General features: G+C 45.2%; 2 protein-coding genes across 22 annotated transcripts in view; both read left to right on the top strand.

Moving 5' to 3' along the window:
- ZFP2 (ZFP2 zinc finger protein) overlaps positions 1 to 4336 on the top strand; it is a 41296-nt gene extending 36960 nt beyond the window's left edge. For all 7 annotated transcript variants that reach the window (XM_017969473.4, XM_078364812.1, XM_017969479.4 and 4 more), the window contains one exon: positions 2044 to 4336. In XM_017969473.4, the coding sequence (XP_017824962.1) occupies positions 2044 to 3506 (1463 nt within the window). In that variant the 3' untranslated portion in view covers positions 3507 to 4336. The remainder of the gene's footprint in view (positions 1 to 2043) is intronic.
- The window catches only part of ZNF454 (zinc finger protein 454), a 58990-nt gene that overhangs the window by 20074 nt on the left and 19900 nt on the right, over positions 1 to 19016 (top strand). For 3 of the 15 annotated variants that reach the window (XR_013532067.1, XM_008989852.5, XM_078364808.1), the window contains exons 1-5: positions 11395 to 11641; positions 12174 to 12413; positions 12896 to 13032; positions 16562 to 16688; positions 17101 to 17190. Coding sequence is in view for 8 of the 15 variants with exons in the window: in XM_008989852.5 (XP_008988100.1) it covers positions 13000 to 13032; positions 16562 to 16688; positions 17101 to 17190 (250 nt within the window). In the remaining 7 variants the exon portion in view is untranslated. Of the gene's footprint in view, positions 1 to 3700; positions 3912 to 9790; positions 9881 to 11394; positions 12414 to 12895; positions 13033 to 16558; positions 16689 to 17100; positions 17191 to 19016 lie in introns of those variants that run through there. The other 12 variants (XR_013532068.1, XM_035290810.3, XM_035290807.3 and 9 more) reach the window with 8 other exon arrangements.

Genomic DNA, 19016 nt, shown 5'->3' with positions numbered 1-19016 from the left:
AGCTGGGCCCTGGACCTGTCCTAGGAAACCATTCATTCCTCCTAGGCTTCTGAGGGAAGGGCTTCTGTGAAGGTCTCTGAAATGCCTTTTGAGGCCTTTCCCCATTATCTTGGCTTATTAGTACTTGGCTCCTTTTTACTTATGCAAATTTCTGCAGCCTGCTTGAATTCCTTCCCTGAAAATTGGTTTTTCTTTTCTACCATGTGGCCAGGCTGCAAATTTTCCAAAGTTACTCCCTTTTAAATGTCAGTTCCAGTTTTAAGCCATTCCTTTGTTCTCACATCTGAGCATAGGTTGTTAGAAGCAGCCAACCCATCTCTTGCATGCTTTGCTGCTTAGAAATTTTGTCCACGAGATACCCTAAATCACTACTCTCAAAGTTCAAAGTTCCACAGATTTCTAGGGCAGGGGCACAATGCAGCCAAGTTCTTTAATAAGGCATAGGTAAACTGACCTTTGCTCCAATTCCCAGTAAGTTCCTCATTTCCATCTGAGACCTTCATTGAGACTTAACTGTCCATATCACTATCAGCATTTTGGTCACAAACATTTAGCCAGTCTCTAAGATGTTCCAAACTGTCCCTTGTCTTCCTATCTTCTGAGTATTCCAAACTCTTCCAACCTCTGCCTGTTACCCAGTTATTCCAAAGTCACCTCCACATTTTCAGGTATCTTTATAGAAATTTCCCACTTCCTGGGACCAATTTTCTGTATTAGTCAATTCTCATATTGCTATAAGGAAATATCTCAGACTGAGTAACTTATAAGAAAAGAGGTTTAATTGGCTCACAGTTCCTATACAAGAAGCATAGTCCCAGCATTTGCTTCTGGGGAGGCCTAATGAGGCTTACAATCATGGCACTAGATGAGGGGGGAACAGACACATCAAATGGCAAAAGCAAGAGCAAGAAAGAGTGAGGAGAGAGGTGTTACACATTTGTAAACAACCAGATCTCACAGGAACTCACTTATGATAGGGAGGACAGTACCAAGGGAGATAGTGCTAAACCATTCATAAGAAACCACTCTCATGATCTAATCGCCTCCCATAAGGCCCCACTTCCAACATTGGGGATTTAATTTCAGTATGAAATTTGGGTGGGGACACACATCCAAACTATACCATATACATTATCTTATTTACTTCCTATCATTTTTTTTTTAACAGAGTGTCACTCTGTTGCCCAGGCTGGAGTGCATTGCCACTATCTCAGCTCACTGCAACCTCTGCCTCCTGGGTTCAAGTCATCTTCCCACCTCAGCCTCCCAAGTAGCTAACACTATAAGTACCCACCACCATGCCCAGCAAATTTTTATATTTTTAGCAGAGATGGGGTTCCACTATGTTGGCCAGGCTGGTCTTGAACTCCTGACCTCAAGTGATCTGACTGCCTTGGCCTCCAAAAATGCTGGGATCATGGGCATAAGCCACCATGCCCAGACCCGACCATATTTCTTAAGCCTCATTTTATATCTGTGAGACTAGGACCCAGCAAGACAAGTAACTAGTTACGATGGTGTTAAGGCAGGGTTTGAATCCAAGTTTGTCTGACTTTGGGTCAGCAATTTTTACAGTGTGTCACACTGTAATGTTTTAGGAAGATTAATCAGGTGTAGAATTCTAGGTGGCCTTGTAGGAGAGAAGAAACTGCTGGTAGGAATACTAGGTACAGTGTGCAGAGTTTCCTGATCTGCCTCTCCCAAACCCAGCTCTTCTGCATATCTTCCATTAGTTCCACCTTCATTATGTAGCCTACTCCAGTGGTCAGTGCCTTCACTGTCCATCCCCCCTAAATAGGCTCACTCTTTTTTCTGCTTACCCAGTACATCTTCCATCCCCTGCTTTCAGTTCCCCTATTTTCTATGGACCAGTTCACTGTTCTTTCTCTCCCTTCCTATTTTTCTACCTAATTTGGGGTACATCATTGAAGGCTCTCAAATGTGCTCAAGTTATTTTAGTTTGATAGTTTAATTCTCATTCCCACCTTATACAGTCTCCTAGCATAGAAACCAATGTGCATTTGAATTTTTGTTTTTTTTCAGACTGGGAGACAAGATTTGAAACCAAAGAGCCAACTCCAAAACCCAACATTACTGAAGATTTATGCCATAGGGTAGTAATGGAAAGGGAAAGTATCTGGCCTTCTACTGTAGGGGAAACCTGGGAACCTGATAATTGGTTAGAGGGACAACAGGATAGTCATCTGAGCAAAGTGGCAGTTACCCATAAGGAAACCTTCACTGAGAAGAGAGTATGTGGAGGTAATGAATTTGAAAGATGTTCCAATCAGGGTTCAATCCTTGATACACAACAAGGCATTCCTATGGTTAAATGGCCCCATAATTGTAATTCACATGGAGAAGATGCCAAACAAAATTCGGAGTTAATTAAAACGCAAAGAATGTTTGTAGGAAAGAAAATCTATGAATGTAATGAGTGCAGCAAAACCTTCAGCCAGAGCTCATCCCTTCTTAAGCACCAGAGGATTCATACTGGAGAGAAACCCTATAAGTGTAATGTATGTGGGAAACACTTCATTGATCGCTCCTCCCTTACTGTTCATCAAAGAATTCATACTGGAGAGAAACCCTATAAATGTAATGACTGTGGAAAAGCCTTTAGTCAGAGCATGAATCTTACTGTCCATCAGCGAACTCACACTGGAGAGAAACCCTATCAGTGTAAAGAGTGTGGCAAAGCCTTCCGTAAGAATTCATCTCTTATTCAACATGAAAGAATTCATACTGGAGAGAAACCCTACAAATGTAATGAGTGTGGGAAAGCTTTTACCCAAAGCATGAATTTGACAGTCCATCAGAGAACTCATACAGGAGAAAAACCCTATGAATGTAATGAATGTGGAAAAGCCTTCAGTCAAAGCATGCATCTTATTGTACATCAGAGAAGCCATACTGGAGAAAAACCCTATGAGTGTAGTCAATGTGGAAAAGCCTTTAGTAAGAGCTCAACTCTTACCCTACACCAGCGAAACCACACTGGAGAAAAACCCTACAAATGTAACAAATGTGGGAAATCCTTTAGCCAAAGTACGTACCTTATAGAACATCAGAGACTTCATTCTGGAGTAAAACCCTTTGAGTGTAATCAGTGTGGAAAAGCTTTCAGTAAGAATTCATCTCTTACTCAACATCGGAGAATTCACACTGGAGAGAAACCTTATGAGTGTATGGTATGTGGAAAACATTTCACTGGACGATCATCCCTTACCGTGCATCAGGTTATTCACACTGGAGAGAAACCTTATGAGTGCAATGAATGTGGAAAGGCATTCAGCCAGAGTGCTTACCTTATTGAACATCAAAGAATTCATACTGGTGAGAAACCCTATGAATGTGATCAGTGTGGAAAAGCCTTCATTAAGAATTCATCCCTTACAGTGCATCAGAGAACTCATACAGGAGAGAAACCCTATCAGTGTAATGAATGTGGAAAAGCTTTCAGCCGGAGTACAAACCTTACACGACATCAAAGAACTCATACATGAGGAATGTTTTCACTGGCCTTTACATCATGATTAACTCTTCAATAATAAGCATGTAAGACATACAATGTAGAAACCTAATAAATATAATGACTGTGGGAATCTTTCAGTTGAAATATAACATACCATATCAGATAATACAGAGCACTGCAGAGAAATCATCTAAAAGTAGAGAAGTCTTGATTCAGAAAGTATAACTTACTTTAATATCAGAAGTTTTAAGTAGCTAATATAAGCAGTGAAGACTCATGCTGAAGATAGGTTGCTCTATCATACTGCAGATTCTCCTTTGGCCATCAAAGACTTCATACTGGAAAGAAAAATCTGAGTGTTTAACTGGACAGCCCAGAGACCTGGGATGTAGTCCTAATCTGCCATTGTCTTGGACAAAACACCTACTTCCACCAGGTGATGGTTCTCTATTTGGTATATGAATGATGTTGGAGATAGAATTCTGTCTTGTAGGATCTCTGTTAGCTCTAAAATTCTACAAACCCATAAATATAATGAATGCTAGGAAATCTTTTTTCTCTTATGATTTCAAGCTATCTGTACGCTGTCTAGATGCTCCTGTTCCATGGTCTGGTTTCCTTGGATGTTTTAGTCAATATTCCTTTACCAATTCCTGGCACCCTTCCATGCTCCTAGTCTTTCCCTGCACTGTTCTTTTATCCCTTAACTACAAGCTGGTTTCCATAAATTAATGAAATAAGTATGCACATCTTAGTGCAATAGCATGCTGTTTAGAGTTTTCAATTAATAGTTATTAAACTGTTGTTAAATGTTCACTTAGAAAATAACATAGTCCTATAATTACAAAAGAATCACATACATATCTTTGTGTCATATTTTGGCTATCAACACAGAAAGGAAAAGACAGAAGGACTGAACATGAATAGACATAGCCATCTGACCTATTAACAAAATGTTGAGGCTAAGCATTGTGGCTCATGCCTGAAATCCCAGCACTTTGGGAGGCTGAGGCAGGAGGACTGCTTGAGTTCAGGAGTTGAAGACCAGCCTGGGCAACATAGCAAGACCTTGTCTCTACAAAAATTTTTGTAAAAATTAGCCAGGCATGGTGGCACATTATCTGTAGTCCCAGCTACCGGAAGGCTGAGGTGAGAGAACAGCTTGAACCCAGGAGCATGAGGCTGCAGTGAGCGGTGATTGTACCACTGCACTCCAGTCTGGGCATCAGAACAAGATGGTGTCTCAAAACAAAAACACTGCAACTCAAAAACATATTCAGAATGGGAGATTTTATAGATCTATGGTTATTATGGTAGTTAAGATAGTTTTGTTTATTTCACATACTTTACCAAGTCCTAAATATGTGTTAGACATGATTAGAAAATCAAAATCAGTAAAATATATTATTTGGTTTATAAGGGTTAAACTAAGAAAGTGGCAGTATGAGGCTGGGTGTGGTGGCTCATGCCTGTAATCCCAGCATTTTGGGAGGCCAAGGTGAGTGGATCATGAGGTCAAGAGATCGAGACCATCTTGGCCAACATGGTGAAACCCTGTTTGTACAAAAAATGCAAAAATTAGCTGAGCATGGTGGTGCTTGCCTGTAGTCCCAGCTTACTTAGGAGGCTGAGGCAGGAGAATCACTTGAATCTGGGAGGCCGAGGTTGCAGTGAGCCAAGTGCAGCCACTGCACTCCAGCCTGGTGACAGAGTGAGACTGTCTCAAAAAAAGAAAGAAAGAAAGAAAGAAAGTGGCAGTTGGCAGTATGAGGAGAGGGAAGAATATAAGCAATAACAAAGCAGAATCTAGGAAATTTGGTAACTGATTAAATGTGCCAATTGAATGAGAAGGAAGAGTCTAGGATTACTTGGATTTCTTATTTTGGTAGATAAAGTTGCTGTAGTTAAAAAACATAGCTGCCCAATTTTGTGGGGCAATGGAGTTCACTTTGGGAACATTTCCATGAGTCTGTGAAATATCCAAGGGAAGAGTCCTGGTAGGCAGCAGAGTAAACGATAAAGGAGATACTGGGAAGACTGTCATTGATGGGGTAGCTGGTGAAAAGAGGAATTAATAGAAGCTAAGTGGAATAAACAGCCAAAAGAAAATAGAAATGTCAGAAGTTGGTACCACAAAAGTAAAAAGATGCTTTACCACGGGGATAGTAATAGTTAATACTGTCAAATGCTATGGAGGGTAAAGTAAGATAAAAATAGAATTATGTCCTTTTGTTTTAGCTATCAATTTAAGATAGCTTAAAATCTCTCTTTTAGTAGGTTGAAGAGTGAGTTAAATGTTAAAAAGAACTTAGCAGCCTTACTGAAGTGGGAGAGACTCAGAAAGATAACTAGAGGGAGGCTGGGGCTTGGAGCATATCAGAAGAGCTGTGGGCTACAAACAATGGAAAGCCCAGTCCACGATGGTGTAAGCAAATAGAGATTTTCTCACATAAATCTGGAGGTGGCTGTCACTGGCTCACATGTAAAACAATTCAGTGTCTTGAGTTTAATGGGGTTTCCATCATGGTTACATCATGATGGCCATAGCATCAAATAAATTATCTGCATTCAAGGCAGGAGGGAAGGAGGAGGGGAGTACCTCCCTGATCAACATCAGTGCCTTTGATCAGTTTTTCCCAGAAGCCACTCGGTAGACTCCTGCTTACATCTCATTGACCACAGCTATATTGAATGGCCACCCCTAGCACAAGGAAGGCTGGGGAAAGAAGTATTTAACCTACCAGCCTCTATAGAGGAGGCAGGTACAAAAAAGATGGGGTTGAGGATGGTGTTGATTTAGCCAGCCAACAACCTGCCAGGAAGTGTTTGTATGATTTAAGGTAGGATTGAGCATGTTCATAACTAAGAAGAGATGTGGAAGAGTGAAGGTACAGAAAGGAGGGAATATGCAGCTCAAAGTGGGAAAATAAGATCTGGAACATGGGTAGAGGCTGTAGGGATCTCTTTCAACAGGAGGAAGGAAGTTTTCCACTGGGAGAGATGAGAATCCAAAAACGATGGGTACAGAAGATGTCTGTAGATGGGAATGAAGTGTCTGTGAACTCTTAACTGTTTGAACCTTCAGCAATCCAGTGTCTCTGAACTATGTGACCTCTTAGGGTTAATGTTTTACCAATTTTGAGACATTGCATCCATCCTAGGCTTCATTTCTCCGTTTCTCTCTTGTCCTGTGCTTGCCTTTTGAGCCTTTATTTTGCTGCTGTCTTTATCATTTCCATCAATTTCTACCCATTTCTTTGTCTGCCTCCTTTCTTCCCCTCTAGCTGTATCTCTTGAGCTGATGTGGGGAACAAGAAAAAAAATCTGAAGGGAAAGGAGGAGATTGTGTAGAGAGATTATTAAAAATCTAAGTTCCTGAGGATAAGGCTAGTTTGATGTTTTATTCCCCTTTCTTTTCCTTTTCTAACTCCAGTGGTTTGTGTTTGAGTACAGGCAAGGAGACCCAGGATCTGCATGCTGAGTTGAGAATTGTGTATATGGAAGGAGGCGGGGGCAGGAGAGTGGAGAAGCTTAGTGTCAATGATTTGCCCCATCCTTTTCAAGCCTCCTGACTTAGGGGAAGGGTGCTGTTTATTTGTGAAACAATAATAATCTGGACCAAATGAGTTTCTTTTGTGGAATCTTAAAATTAGGACAGAGGCACTTGGATGTTAGAAGATGAAAGCACTAGATATGAGAGATGATGCTGACATCTTGGGTCATGTGCAAATATTGTAAGCAAAGGAATCCAACCAACTGGGAGAAATACTAGGAGTATATGGGTCTAGGAGAGAGGACCTTTGTTACCATTTCCTGAGTTAAACCCAAGCCCTTCACTTCAGTGTCCATTCTCAGGTAGAACTTAAGTTTCAGTAATATATGAGGATTTGTTGGTAATTAAAGCAATACAGCCAGACTTTGCAGCGACTGGGAATCACCAGCAACCAAGGATGTGTGTATGCTCTCTCCCTGTCTCTGTTCCCCCACCCCTCACCACTGCTTCCACCCCACATGGACTCTGTTACTGCTTTGTCCATCCCCTCACTGGTGGTTGGATTCCTTGGCTTACAATTAAATTTGCACATGACCCAAGATGTCAGCATCAGCTCTCATATCTAGTGACCTTTCACCTTCTTTCTAACACCCAAGTGTCTCTGTCCTAATTGTAAAATTCCATGAAAGAAACCCATTGGTCCAGATCATCTGTTTAAGACAAGCCTCACAAGTCACCTTTTCTGGCTATGTATCCATCCAGTCAGCTGGTGGGAGGAGGACTGCCATGTGATCACTGTCCATGCAGGCAGGCCTGTGTGTAGCAAACTATGACAGATATGACCAATATGTTAGGAGATATTTACAGAGCACCTACTCAGTAGTTGCTGGTGATTTAGAGCTCAGGAGTTCACAAGGAGCTCACGGTAGGGAAATCTGAAATAAACCAGGAGTTAGGATGCACTAGGGTGACTGTGAAGGTAGTAGTAAGAAACACAGCACCCTCTGGAACTATAGAGAATTGGGTGAACAAGGTATTTTCTCTATGGCTGGATCATCATTCAGAAGACTCAAATAGGGCCATTACCTCCACTTGAGCTCTGTGAAATGGGCCTCTGGGCATTTAAAGAGGTTACCAATCAGGGTTCTCTGACTAATAGAGGTGGTGCTGCAGAATATGGTGCCAGTACCCCCTTCTAGATTGTGCATAGCTTTGAACTGCTTCTGGCTCCTGAAAAATATCACAACAGATCTCGAGGAGAAGGGCCTCTGAAAAATTTATGAATGCTTAGAACTTAATCGAGGTAGGTTACTTCCCTGCCTATATACACATTGGTATTATCTGATTCCTGCCTGTGGTCAAGAGACTTAAAAGTGATTGGCCTGTACTGATTGTTATTGTGACAAGGATGAGTAAGACCTTATTCCTACTTAGTGTAGTTCATTCATGCAACTAACATTTATTGAGCCCCTAACATAAGTCAGCTTCTATGAATTCCAGGGTAAATGATGCCTCATCTCTGCTGTCAAGTAGCTCCTAGCACATAGTGCCATGGGAGTGAACTAGCTGGGTGAATAGAAGACAGGGGAGGAAATGAAAACGTGTAGGAAAAATAAGAATAATGGCAAGAGAGGCTAAGAGAGGACAGTGTATAGGAAATTCTCAGAGGTGTATGACTTGAGCACGGAGTAGAAGTCAAGAAGCAGGAAGAAATGAAGTTAAAAAAAGATTGTATTACATCATGCTGCAAGGGTCCCAACAGGGCTCAGCAAATGAATACCAGGAATTACTAGCAAGTAGCCACTGTCCTGGGGAAGAGTAAACAGACTGGTGATGCAGGGCTTGGTCAAATATAAGTGTTCATTTGCATATCCATAGTTAATAGAGCAGAAGGGAAAGGGATTCTCCAGACCACATTTTAACCTTTCTCTGAGGAGACTGGATCCTAATGAGAATCCTTCACAGAAGAGGGGGCTTCCTTAGTGAATGCTCAGAACAATATAGTGGGTGAGTTCTGGCTAAAGCCAAAGGGTGTGTCAGGCTTCATGTTAGAGGTTTCACTGCTTCTTTTCAGCTTGAATAGTTTTGTTGTTTTTTACTTGCCTGTGGAAGGGCACCTGTAGATACTCCTAATAAACTACAGCATCTCCAGGACAAATGGGTCAGATAAATGGTTTCATTACTTTTTTCAGTTCTGGAAGACTTGGGCCTTTGTATATCAGTTCTTTGCCATCCAGGTGACAAGTAATAAGAGCACTTTTGAACCTTTCCTCCATCAACAGGAGAAGGACTCCTGGTTCCAAGGACATGGGTCTTTGAGCAAGGCACTAAATAGATCAGTGCCTTGGTTTTCTCATTTATTAATAGGGCAAACCTCACTTTTTGGTTGCATTAAATAATGTAAAGTAAAATAATGTAAAATAAAAGTGCCCAACATGTAGTTAGTGCTCAATACATATTATCATTCTCACATTCCTCAAACAATAACATCCAAACTCCTTAGCATGGCACCCAGAACCCTTCATTACCTTAAAATCATTAGGCTCTCAAAGAAATTGCCTTGTAGAAAAGTTACATAATTGTGAGAGGCTACTTGTAATTGTGGACTGCTGTCATTGCCTCCTCACTGGTTTCCCTGTATCCCCTCTAGCCCCACCACTATCTGCCCTCCTTGAAGGTGACCAGTGATTCTATCGAAATGTGCCCAGCCATGTCACTCTTTTGAATCTAATCATTTCCAGGCACACAGAATAAATCCAAATTTCCTTCAAGGCCTGTAGTTACCCCTGCAACAGCATCTCCCCCTCTTCCTTGTTCACTAGGGCCTCGCCAGTCATACGGACCTTGCTGAGCCTGGACTTCACCAAGAACACTTCTCTCTGGACAGCATTTCTGTTCCCTCCCTTTAGGAGGTACGTTATCCATACATTCACTTCGTTTCTTCCCTCACTGTGTTCAAATCTCTGCTCAGATGTTACCTCCTCAAAGAGAACTTCCAAAAATGCTACTTGAAATCATTTCCCCGCCCCATCACACCCTAACCCCTAACAGCAGTGTTATCGATACCTGATAAATATTTTCTACTTGTTCGACCCTTCCTCTAGTACAATTAAAACTCCATGCGTGCAGGGTTTTCACAGCTATTTCTCCAGCCCTTCAGCTCGGGGTTCTCACTCTCTAGGGCCCAGTTTGACAGACCTGGAGTCACGGGTGGGCCAGAAGTGGTGTTTGTATGCCTAAGGGCTTGGGAGGGGAGAGAGAAGGGTTACCAGCGATATTCACCAACCATCCTCCCCATCCCCCGCCGCTTTCCCAGGTCCCCCAGAACTGCTATAGAGGCTGCGCAGCGGCTGCCCCTGGCCTTATCGAACACTTGACACAAAGTGTCTATAGAATGAAATCTTCAAAAATACTCCAAACAGAATGCTGTAGTCAGTGACACTGCTTCCTAAAAGGGGGCCAACAATTCCATATGTGACAAACCTCAGGTCACATTCTTGATTTTTTTTTTCACCAACAAAGTTAAAACCCTCTCATCTTTCTTACCTGAGCTCCATGCAAATCACCTATTCAAAAGCAACTAAGTATCTCCAGTTAGATATTCTTAGGCATCATCTCACCTTCACCAGTCTCAACAAAAATAAATACCACCGTCTAAATACCAACCAGCTGTCCAGGATGGAGACTGCCTGGCATCCAGGCTCCTTCCTTTCCCTCGTCCCCACCTCTGAAAGACCCCAAGCACGAAGTGTTCTGCCTCCCGAAAATTGCAGGGGCCGCCAGCCGGGTTCCAGCCACCATGGGCTCTGTCCTGAAGCGCCGCGCAGGACATCCCTGTCCGACATCCTTGTCCTCCCCGCACAGTGCACTAGTTAACGGCTGTGGCGTCTCCACCCCAGCACGCACTGGCCCGCCCGCAGGGCCAGGCTGGATTCCAGTGTCGGGCGCTTGCCCGGCCCAGGCGCAATCCTGCTGCCTTCCAGGCCATGGCGCGGTCCCCGTCAGGAACGCGCCAGGTCGCCTCCTACTCGGTCTTCTAGACCTTCCTGATCCTCTCTCGTCAGTGATCGGGCGTCACTCTCCTGGACTAACCTCCCTTGTCCCATCGTCAGCTTTTCGCTGGTCTGCATCTTCCTGGGCCTTACTGCAAGGCAGAGACCTAGTTCTAAAGCCAACAGAATGGGAACCGATTCCGTACGTGGTAAGCGCGCGGGCGTCGACGTGGAAGGGCCTCTGGGAAAGGTAGTTTCCGAGCCCAGAGCGCCGGGGGGGGGGGGGGGGGGGGCGGGGGGCGGGGCCCTGTTCGCGCAGGCGCACGGTGGCACTGTCTCCGCCGATTCTCCCTGTGGCAGGCCCAACTGCCGCAGCTCTGAGACTTGTGGGAATTCGGCCCAACGGTTCCCAGGGCAACGCGCAAGCGCAGTTCAGTTCCCAGCTGTAGCCTCCAGTTCATTGTGTTCTGACTGCGATGTGGCGCTTGCGATCTTTCGCCGCGGGCAGAGGCTCCTGGAAGAGCGACACGGGGGTGACCAGGCACGGTGGTCAAAGACGCAGAGGGAGAGCGGTAGTGGTCCTGAGGTGGTCTGGGGAGAAGGGCGGAGGGAAAGCCGAGGAGGTGCGGGTCGTGGTCCATTCTGGAGGACGCTGATGGAATGCCCCAAACTTCCTGGAATGTATGTTTGAGATTTGATCCCAAACAGGAGGAGGGAGGACAGCCAGGGGTGGTCATCCTGGGCTTAGGGTCGAGTCTGTGAGTGCCTGTGGAGGAGATGGGGCCAGGGCCTCTGGCTTGTGTCTTGGAGCGGACTCCGAGAAGCCCAAGGATTCCGCTCAGGTGATAGATACACGCCTGGCGTGGTTCCGAGTCCTGCTCCAGGAACTTGCCAAGGCCGGAGGCAGCCGCTGCGCGGCCCCTGCAGCAGCCCCGGGGGGACCTGGTGAAGCGGCAAGGGCTGAAGGGAGTTGCGTGAATAGGGTTCCTACCCTTCCCTGTCCTTACCCCGGCAAGGCACACAAACGCAGCTTCTGTCCACCTGTGACTCCAGGCCACCCAAACTGGGCCCCAGAGAGTGAGAACCCTGAAGCCAGAGAAGGGCTTGGCTGAAAGGCTTCGACAGTGAAGAGCCAGCCTTCTTAGCCTCCTTAGCCTCCTTTTTGAGGAGAGAGAAGATTACCTTCCTTTCCCTCTTCTCCCATCACTCCCAGATTAGGCAGCTGTTCCAAAGCTGCAGAGGGAGAGGGAGAAGGAGAGCGGGAGCCATCTTCCAGTCCAATCCAATTCAGACATCGCCCTCAGTTGCCTCTCCCCAGCGCCCCCACCTTTTCTGGTACATCCTGGTGAGTTCTGGAGCTGAATCTTGTTAAAGAGACAATTCTCGGCCGGGCGCGGTGGCTCACACCTGTAATCTCAGCACTTTGGAAGCTGAGGAGGACGGAACACCTGAGGTAAGGAGTTCGAGACCATCCTGGCCAACATGGTGAAATCCCAGTCTCTTCTAAAACAAAAATTAGCTGGGTGTGGTGGCAGGAGCCTGTAATCCCAGCTGCTTGGAAGACAGGGGCAGGAGAATCGCTTGAACCCAGGAGGCAGAGGTTGCAGTGAGCTAAGATCGTGCCACTGCACTCCAGCCCCAGGGTGACAGAGTGACCCTCTGTCTCAAAAAAAAAAAATTATCTTGAGATTGCTCAGTGAGGCTGAAGGGAAAGACCAGAGGGTGGGTAGAAGGTGTGAGGACTGGGCCTGGAGCAGGCTTTCTGCAAGGAGAAGTCAAGGTACATCCTCTGAAGCAGGAGAGAGAATGGGGAGCAAACAGGGACTAAAGCCCTCACTGCTTGGGGTACTGGAGGCCTCCCAGGATGTGAATACCTGCTGCCTTGCTCTGTACTGCTATATGAGAGCTTTTGACCCAGTCCTCTCTTAATTGCAGGTGTATAGACCCTTCTAGCCTGAGGAGTCCTAAGAGTGCAAAGCTCCACACCTGCCTCCATAGCACTTTGCCTGTCCCTAAGAGGGCTCATCAGAGAAGAAAGAATGGCCCTCAGCCACCTGCCAACCATGGTCCAGGTGAGTTGGGGTTTCTTCCCCCTAAATTGCTTTCTGGATTTGAAGAGTGTGGTATGTTTCCTTCCTCAGACCGAGAGCTTTTCTCCCAATCCAGTCCCACCCAGACACTGACCTCAGTTGCTTCTCTCCAACCATCCTCCCCCCACCCATATCTGGCTCATCCTGGTGGATGTTGATGTATCATTTGCTAAAGGTCACATAAATGTCACAACTGGGACTGGAACACAAGTTCCTATGAAATCAAAACCTGTACTCTTTTCATTAGCAAGTAAGGTTAGGGATCTGAGGTGGTAAAGGCATGTATTAGTCCTTTTTCACATTGCTCTAAAGAAATATCTGATCCTTGGCAATTGATAAGAAAAGAAGTGTAATTGACCCACAATTCTATAGGCTGTGCATGGTGTCAGCCTCATCTACTTTTAATGAGGCCTTAAAAAGCTTCTGATCATGGCAGTAGGTGAAGGGGGATGCAGGCACAACACACAGTGAGAGAGGGAGTAAGAGAGAGAAGTAGGAGATCCTAGACTCTTAAACAACTGGATCTCAGGTGAACCAACTGAGTGAGAATTCACTCATTACCAGGAGGATGGCACCAAGCCATTCATGAGGGATCTATCCCCATGATCCAACACCTCGAACCAGGCCTCACCTCCAACATTGGAGGTCACATTTCAACAAGAGAGTTGAAGGGGACACACATCCAAACCATATCAGGGTGGTACCCCACACAGAGCTCAGAGAAGGGCAGAGTGGGAACACTTTTTTGGGGAGGTGGGATTTACTAGGCTTTTTTTTTTTTAATGACACTTGCCTTTTTTTAACCAATGAAATGATTGAAAAAGACTATGCTTCCAAAAAGTTCAGTAAATTCCTAGACCGCTTTGAGCAGGCCTAGCATCTTTAGAGTAAGAATATGGACTGTACTTTGAAGGAGACAGTATTCATTTGGGCATATACATTCTGATACATTAGGTCAAATTGTTCTAATTCCTTCACATTTAAACCTCCCCAAGGACTGGAATGTGTGGCAGGAATCACTGGAAAGGATGACCAGCTAGGTTAGAGTGCCATGTTCAACATAGCCCAGCTTACTGTCTGCTCCCCTCCTCCTCCTGGCTTCTGACTTGTCACTTAGGACCCATCTCATTCACCGGGTTTTCTGTGAAACCTGTCTCCACCCACGGTTCCAGTCTGCTGTGATATTTTCCTTCCCTAGCCTTTTCCTCAAAGTCATTGTCGGTGTCACACAATTTATCTCATGTTTAGAGGCTGCCTTAATTTGGTTGGCGTTTAACAGACATATGTTAGGGTTGTACAATGTGCCAAGAATTATGATCTGGGCTAGAAATACAAAGTGAACAATAAATAGTCCCTGACAAATTGGTTCATGGCCTCAATTCAAGTGTTTCTTGACTGCCTGCCATGTACCAAGGCTTTGGATGCAGGTAACAGAAACCTAATTCAGACTGTCTTAGGCAGAAGCAGCACTTATGCAGGTGTTTCCCCAAATGCAAAGGCAAAAACACAGCTGGATGTTGGCTATGGAAGTGGGGTCTAGAATAACCTGAGAGTCCTTTCTCATGGACCTTTTGTTTCTTCCTGGGTTTCTGCTTACCTCTTCCTTCTCAGTGAACACCAGCTCACTTAGCTTCTCAACCAGCTAGGAAGACCAGAGCTGTAATAGTTACTGGATTTTACATATTAGGTTAGGTTTCAGGTACACGTGTGTGTCAGGACAGAGAGACTTTCCTCTGTGACCCCATCTCAGAGTTTCTAAGAAAGGGACTAGTTCTAATCAGAAGGAACAAGGTGCTATTGTATAGATTGGTTCCATGGGACCCATAAGTGTATGCACATGTGCCTGTGTGTGTGTGTGTGTGTGTCACAGTGTGTGTGTGTGTGTGTGTTTGGGTATGTGCTTGCATATGTGTGTTGAGGGTGTGTGGGGGGATGTGCAGGGCTGTGTCTTTGTGAGTTTGTGTGTATGTGTCTCTGTGTTTGTATTTCTGTGTGTGTATATGTGGGGGTATGGGTGTGTTTGTGTATATGTGCATGTGCACATTTGGTGTATGTTTGAATGTGGGTGTATGGATATGGGTGTGTGTGTGTGTTTTTGTATGTGAGGGGTGTCAATAGGGTGTGTGTGTGTGCTTGTGTATGTGTGTCTGTGTGGGGCGTGGGTATGGGTGTGTGTGTGTAGGTATATGTGTGTGTATAGGTGCATGTGTGTGTGATGTGGGGGAGTAGGTATGGTGTGTGTGTGTAGGTGTGTGTGTGTGTCTCTGGGGGAGTGAGTTTGGGTGTGTGTGTGTAGGTGTATGTGTGTGTCTGTGTGGGGGGTGGGTATGGGTTGTGTGTCTGTGTGCAGGTATATATGGGTGTGTGTCTACGGGGCTGTGGTTATGGGTGTGTGTTGTGTGTGTGTGTAAGTGGAGGGGTATGGGTCTGTATGCTTGTGTGTGTGCTTGTGCGTGTCTGTGTTTGTGGGGTGTGGGTATGGGTGTGTGTTGTGTCTGGGTGTCTGTGTATGTGTAGGTGTATGTCTGTGTGTAGGTGTGTATGTAGGAGTGTGTGTGTATTGAAGGGGGGAAGGTACACCCTGAAGAAAAGCAGGAGTGGCTGAGTAGCCACAGATGGGTGCCAAGTGCATGGGTTATGTTCCAGATGTGGGGAAGGCCAAGAGATGTAGAGACAGGCAGTCCCCATCTTGGAGTTAACAGTCCAGTGGGGGAAACTGAAAGTAAACCAAACATCACAATAAAATGGGACAGTGCCTTGATGGCCCTCATAGGCGACTGTGGGAGCTGTCAGGGAAGGCTGCGCTCAGCGAGTGGTGTCTATGCTGAGACCTGAGTAGGATTTGGTCCCCTGGGGTGAGAGGAAGGGCAAGCAAGGCTGGGCGGTTTGAGGGAGATAGAGAAAATGTTCTAGGTTAGGCCAGGCACAGTGGCTCATGCCTGTAATCCCAGCACTTTGGGAGTTTGAGGTGGGTGATCACAAGGTTAGGAGTTCAAGGCCAGCCTGGCCAACATAGTGAAACCCCGTCTTTAACAAAACTACAAAAATTAGCCAGGCATGATGGTGCACAACTGTAGTCCCAGCTACTCAGGAGGTTGAGGCAGGAGAATCACTTGAACCTGGGAGGTGGAGGTTGCAGTGAGCCGAGATGCTGCTACTGCATTCCAGCCTGGGTGACAGAGTGAGACTCCATCTTGACAAAAAAAAAAAAAAAAGAAAGAAAGAAAAAGAAAATGTTCTGGGCTACATGAATGGCAAGTTGGAAGTCTCAGTGTTGAGGAAGCCTATCTTCACCACCATGTGTGCTTCTTTAGAGTGGGTAGCAATGTCTAGTCCAAGGCTCAGCCCCTAGGAAACCCTGAAGAGGGCTTAACTGGCCACAGAACATCAGCTCCCTGTGTGCCAGCAGTCCTGTAAATCTCCAGAAGCTTCTAGGGGCTGCCAGTCTCTTTTTTAGATAACCATGTGCAGGGGTTGCCCCTGGTCAAGGAGAATTAATTTGTTGTTACAGGAATCGGTGACCTTCAAGGATGTGGCTGTGCTCTTCACTCAGGAAGAGTGGGGGCAGCTGAGCCCAGCCCAGAGGGCCTTGTACAGGGACGTGATGCTGGAGAACTACAGCAACCTGGTCTCACTGGGTAAGTGGGACCCCTGCAAGGTTTCTCTTCACTTTCAGGGATCTCCTAGGGACTCTTACATTGACACCATTTAGAAGGTTCGGTTGGACCAATTGAGGATGCTGTCTTCAAGAGTGTTATTAATACTTGGCTGTCCTTAGTGTCCTGGGCACAGGCCTTTCTTGGAGTCCTCTCAGATGCCTCAAAAGTGACTAGGGGTCAAATTCTTCCTTTCTGGCAGAGGGAGGAATGTGTGAACAGATTGTTTTAGGTTTGAGTCATCTTTTCCTTCTACTGGAAATGCACCTGGCCCTGGGCTTTCCTATCACATCCCCTTTTCCAGGAAGTTCTGAGGGCCAGGCTTTGTCTTTACGATAATTTTTATCTCTTGTATAAACAGATGTGGTTCATTTTTGTCTCCCCTCAAAAACAGGACTCTTAGGACCCAAATCAGATATATTTTCCCAGCTGGAAAAAAGGGAAGAGTGGATGCCAGAGGACCCCTCTGGAGGCTTCTGTCTTGGTAAGAATCATGTGTGTGGGAGATAGGGAGGAGCCCTGCTGGGTAGGGAAGGCAGGGAGGCTTGCAAATGCACCAGCCTATGGATTAAGAAAGTGCCTCTTTCACCTTTGTTCACTGTCATACCTTGTTGCTTCATTTGTCCTGGCCTGCACTGCCAAAATGTAATAGGCCTGGACCCTTCCCGCAATGATTTTTCTTCTCTCCCTGTTTGGCATAGATTAGTAGAGTCTGTGGTCTAGAAAAGACTCAACTTCATCTGGGCAGTTCTCCCCACACCCCTGTGCATGGGTGTCCTGTTCAGCATCTGACAGTGCAGTCTCTGCCTGCCCTTCTTCATGAGGAGCCGCAGCATGGCAACTTTTGGTCTTTAGAGCCAGTTATTGTGTGTCTACTAGGCATCTCCTCTAGTAAACATTGCACATTTCCTCAACTACCTCCATATTGTTTGGCCACATAGATTACCTTCTACATTTGCCAGCTATTGTCTTAGACTGCAGGTGCCATGGAGACCAGCTTTATTGCATATTTTGCTGTGTTGCTCACACCTAGCACAGTGCTTAGCACCTAGTAAGTGGCACAGACCTGTTGCCTGGGGATACAAAAGACATGGCAGTTTGGTGACTGTTACTTGTCTTGAGGAGCTCGTTGTATCTGGTGGCTTAAGGGCAGTGGTGTGTTTTCCCCCCATAACCCCCAGTGTTCTAGAGCACTTAGTGCCTTACCCAAGCACTGTAGTGTTTCACTTTCAGCTAGCATTTTGTAGGCTGTCAGTGTTTTTACAAACCTTTCATTATAGATTTTTCAGTGACCCAGTATAGAAGGCAGGAATTTATATCCTACAATAAATAACTGTGTACCTGGACTATCTAGGACCCAATCTGTTATGGAAATTCAGTATCTTTTTATTTTTTTGAGATGGAGTCTCACTCTGTCTCCTAGGCTAGAGTGCAGTGACGCAATCTCAGCTCACTGCAGCCTCTACCTCCTGGGTTCGAGTGATTCTTCTGCCTTAACTTCCCAAGTAGCTGGGACCACAGGTGTGCACCACCACGCCTGGCTAATTTTTGTATTTTTAGTAGAGACAGGGTATCACCATGTTGGCCAGGCTGGCCTCGAACTCCTGATCTCAAGTGGTCCACCTGCCTTGGCCTCCCAGAGTGCTGGGATTACAGGCCTGAGCTATCTTGCCCAGCCGGAAATTAAACATCTTAACTCTAAAACTCAGTTGTCAACAAAAAATGTTTAATATATCCAATAGCATTCTGAATAATCTATGAATATGTATGTTCCATTACCAAACTAAGGCATTTTAAATATTTTATTCTGTGTTGTACAAAGAGTCTTATAACAAAAATTGAGGAAATTAAAACAAATTCATTCACACTTCCATCACCTTGGCACAACTGTTTCTACTTAAATCATACTATCATCCATTCATTCATGATTCATGAAGTCTAATTCTTCATTGCACCCTTGAGAGAGGAGTATGGAGATGAAGAGGACTTTTTTGCCTACAGAGATTTCATAGTCAGGTGTAGGTGATGACATGAAAGTACAGCCAGCTGCAATTCACTGCATCCAGGCCCCTCCCTGCACTCTGTTCCTGCAGGCCTGATTTCTGAGTTGCCTGGTGATGTGGCACTGGGGCTGGTTTGTGAAGGATGATTAGCAGTTAGCTAGTCTGACATCAAAGAAGACTTAACTTATGTCTCAAGAAAGTTTTATAGCTTTTCCATTTCCTATTAAAGTTTTATATGTATATGTAATTTATTAAATTTTTATATATTTACATAAATTATGAATTTTATAAATTTATATTAATAAGT

The sequence above is a fragment of the Callithrix jacchus genome, chromosome 2 (genome assembly GCF_049354715.1).
Source record: "Callithrix jacchus isolate 240 chromosome 2, calJac240_pri, whole genome shotgun sequence".
Classification (NCBI taxonomy): domain Eukaryota; kingdom Metazoa; phylum Chordata; class Mammalia; order Primates; family Cebidae; genus Callithrix; species Callithrix jacchus.
This window is presented reverse-complemented; position numbering and strand designations above follow the sequence as displayed.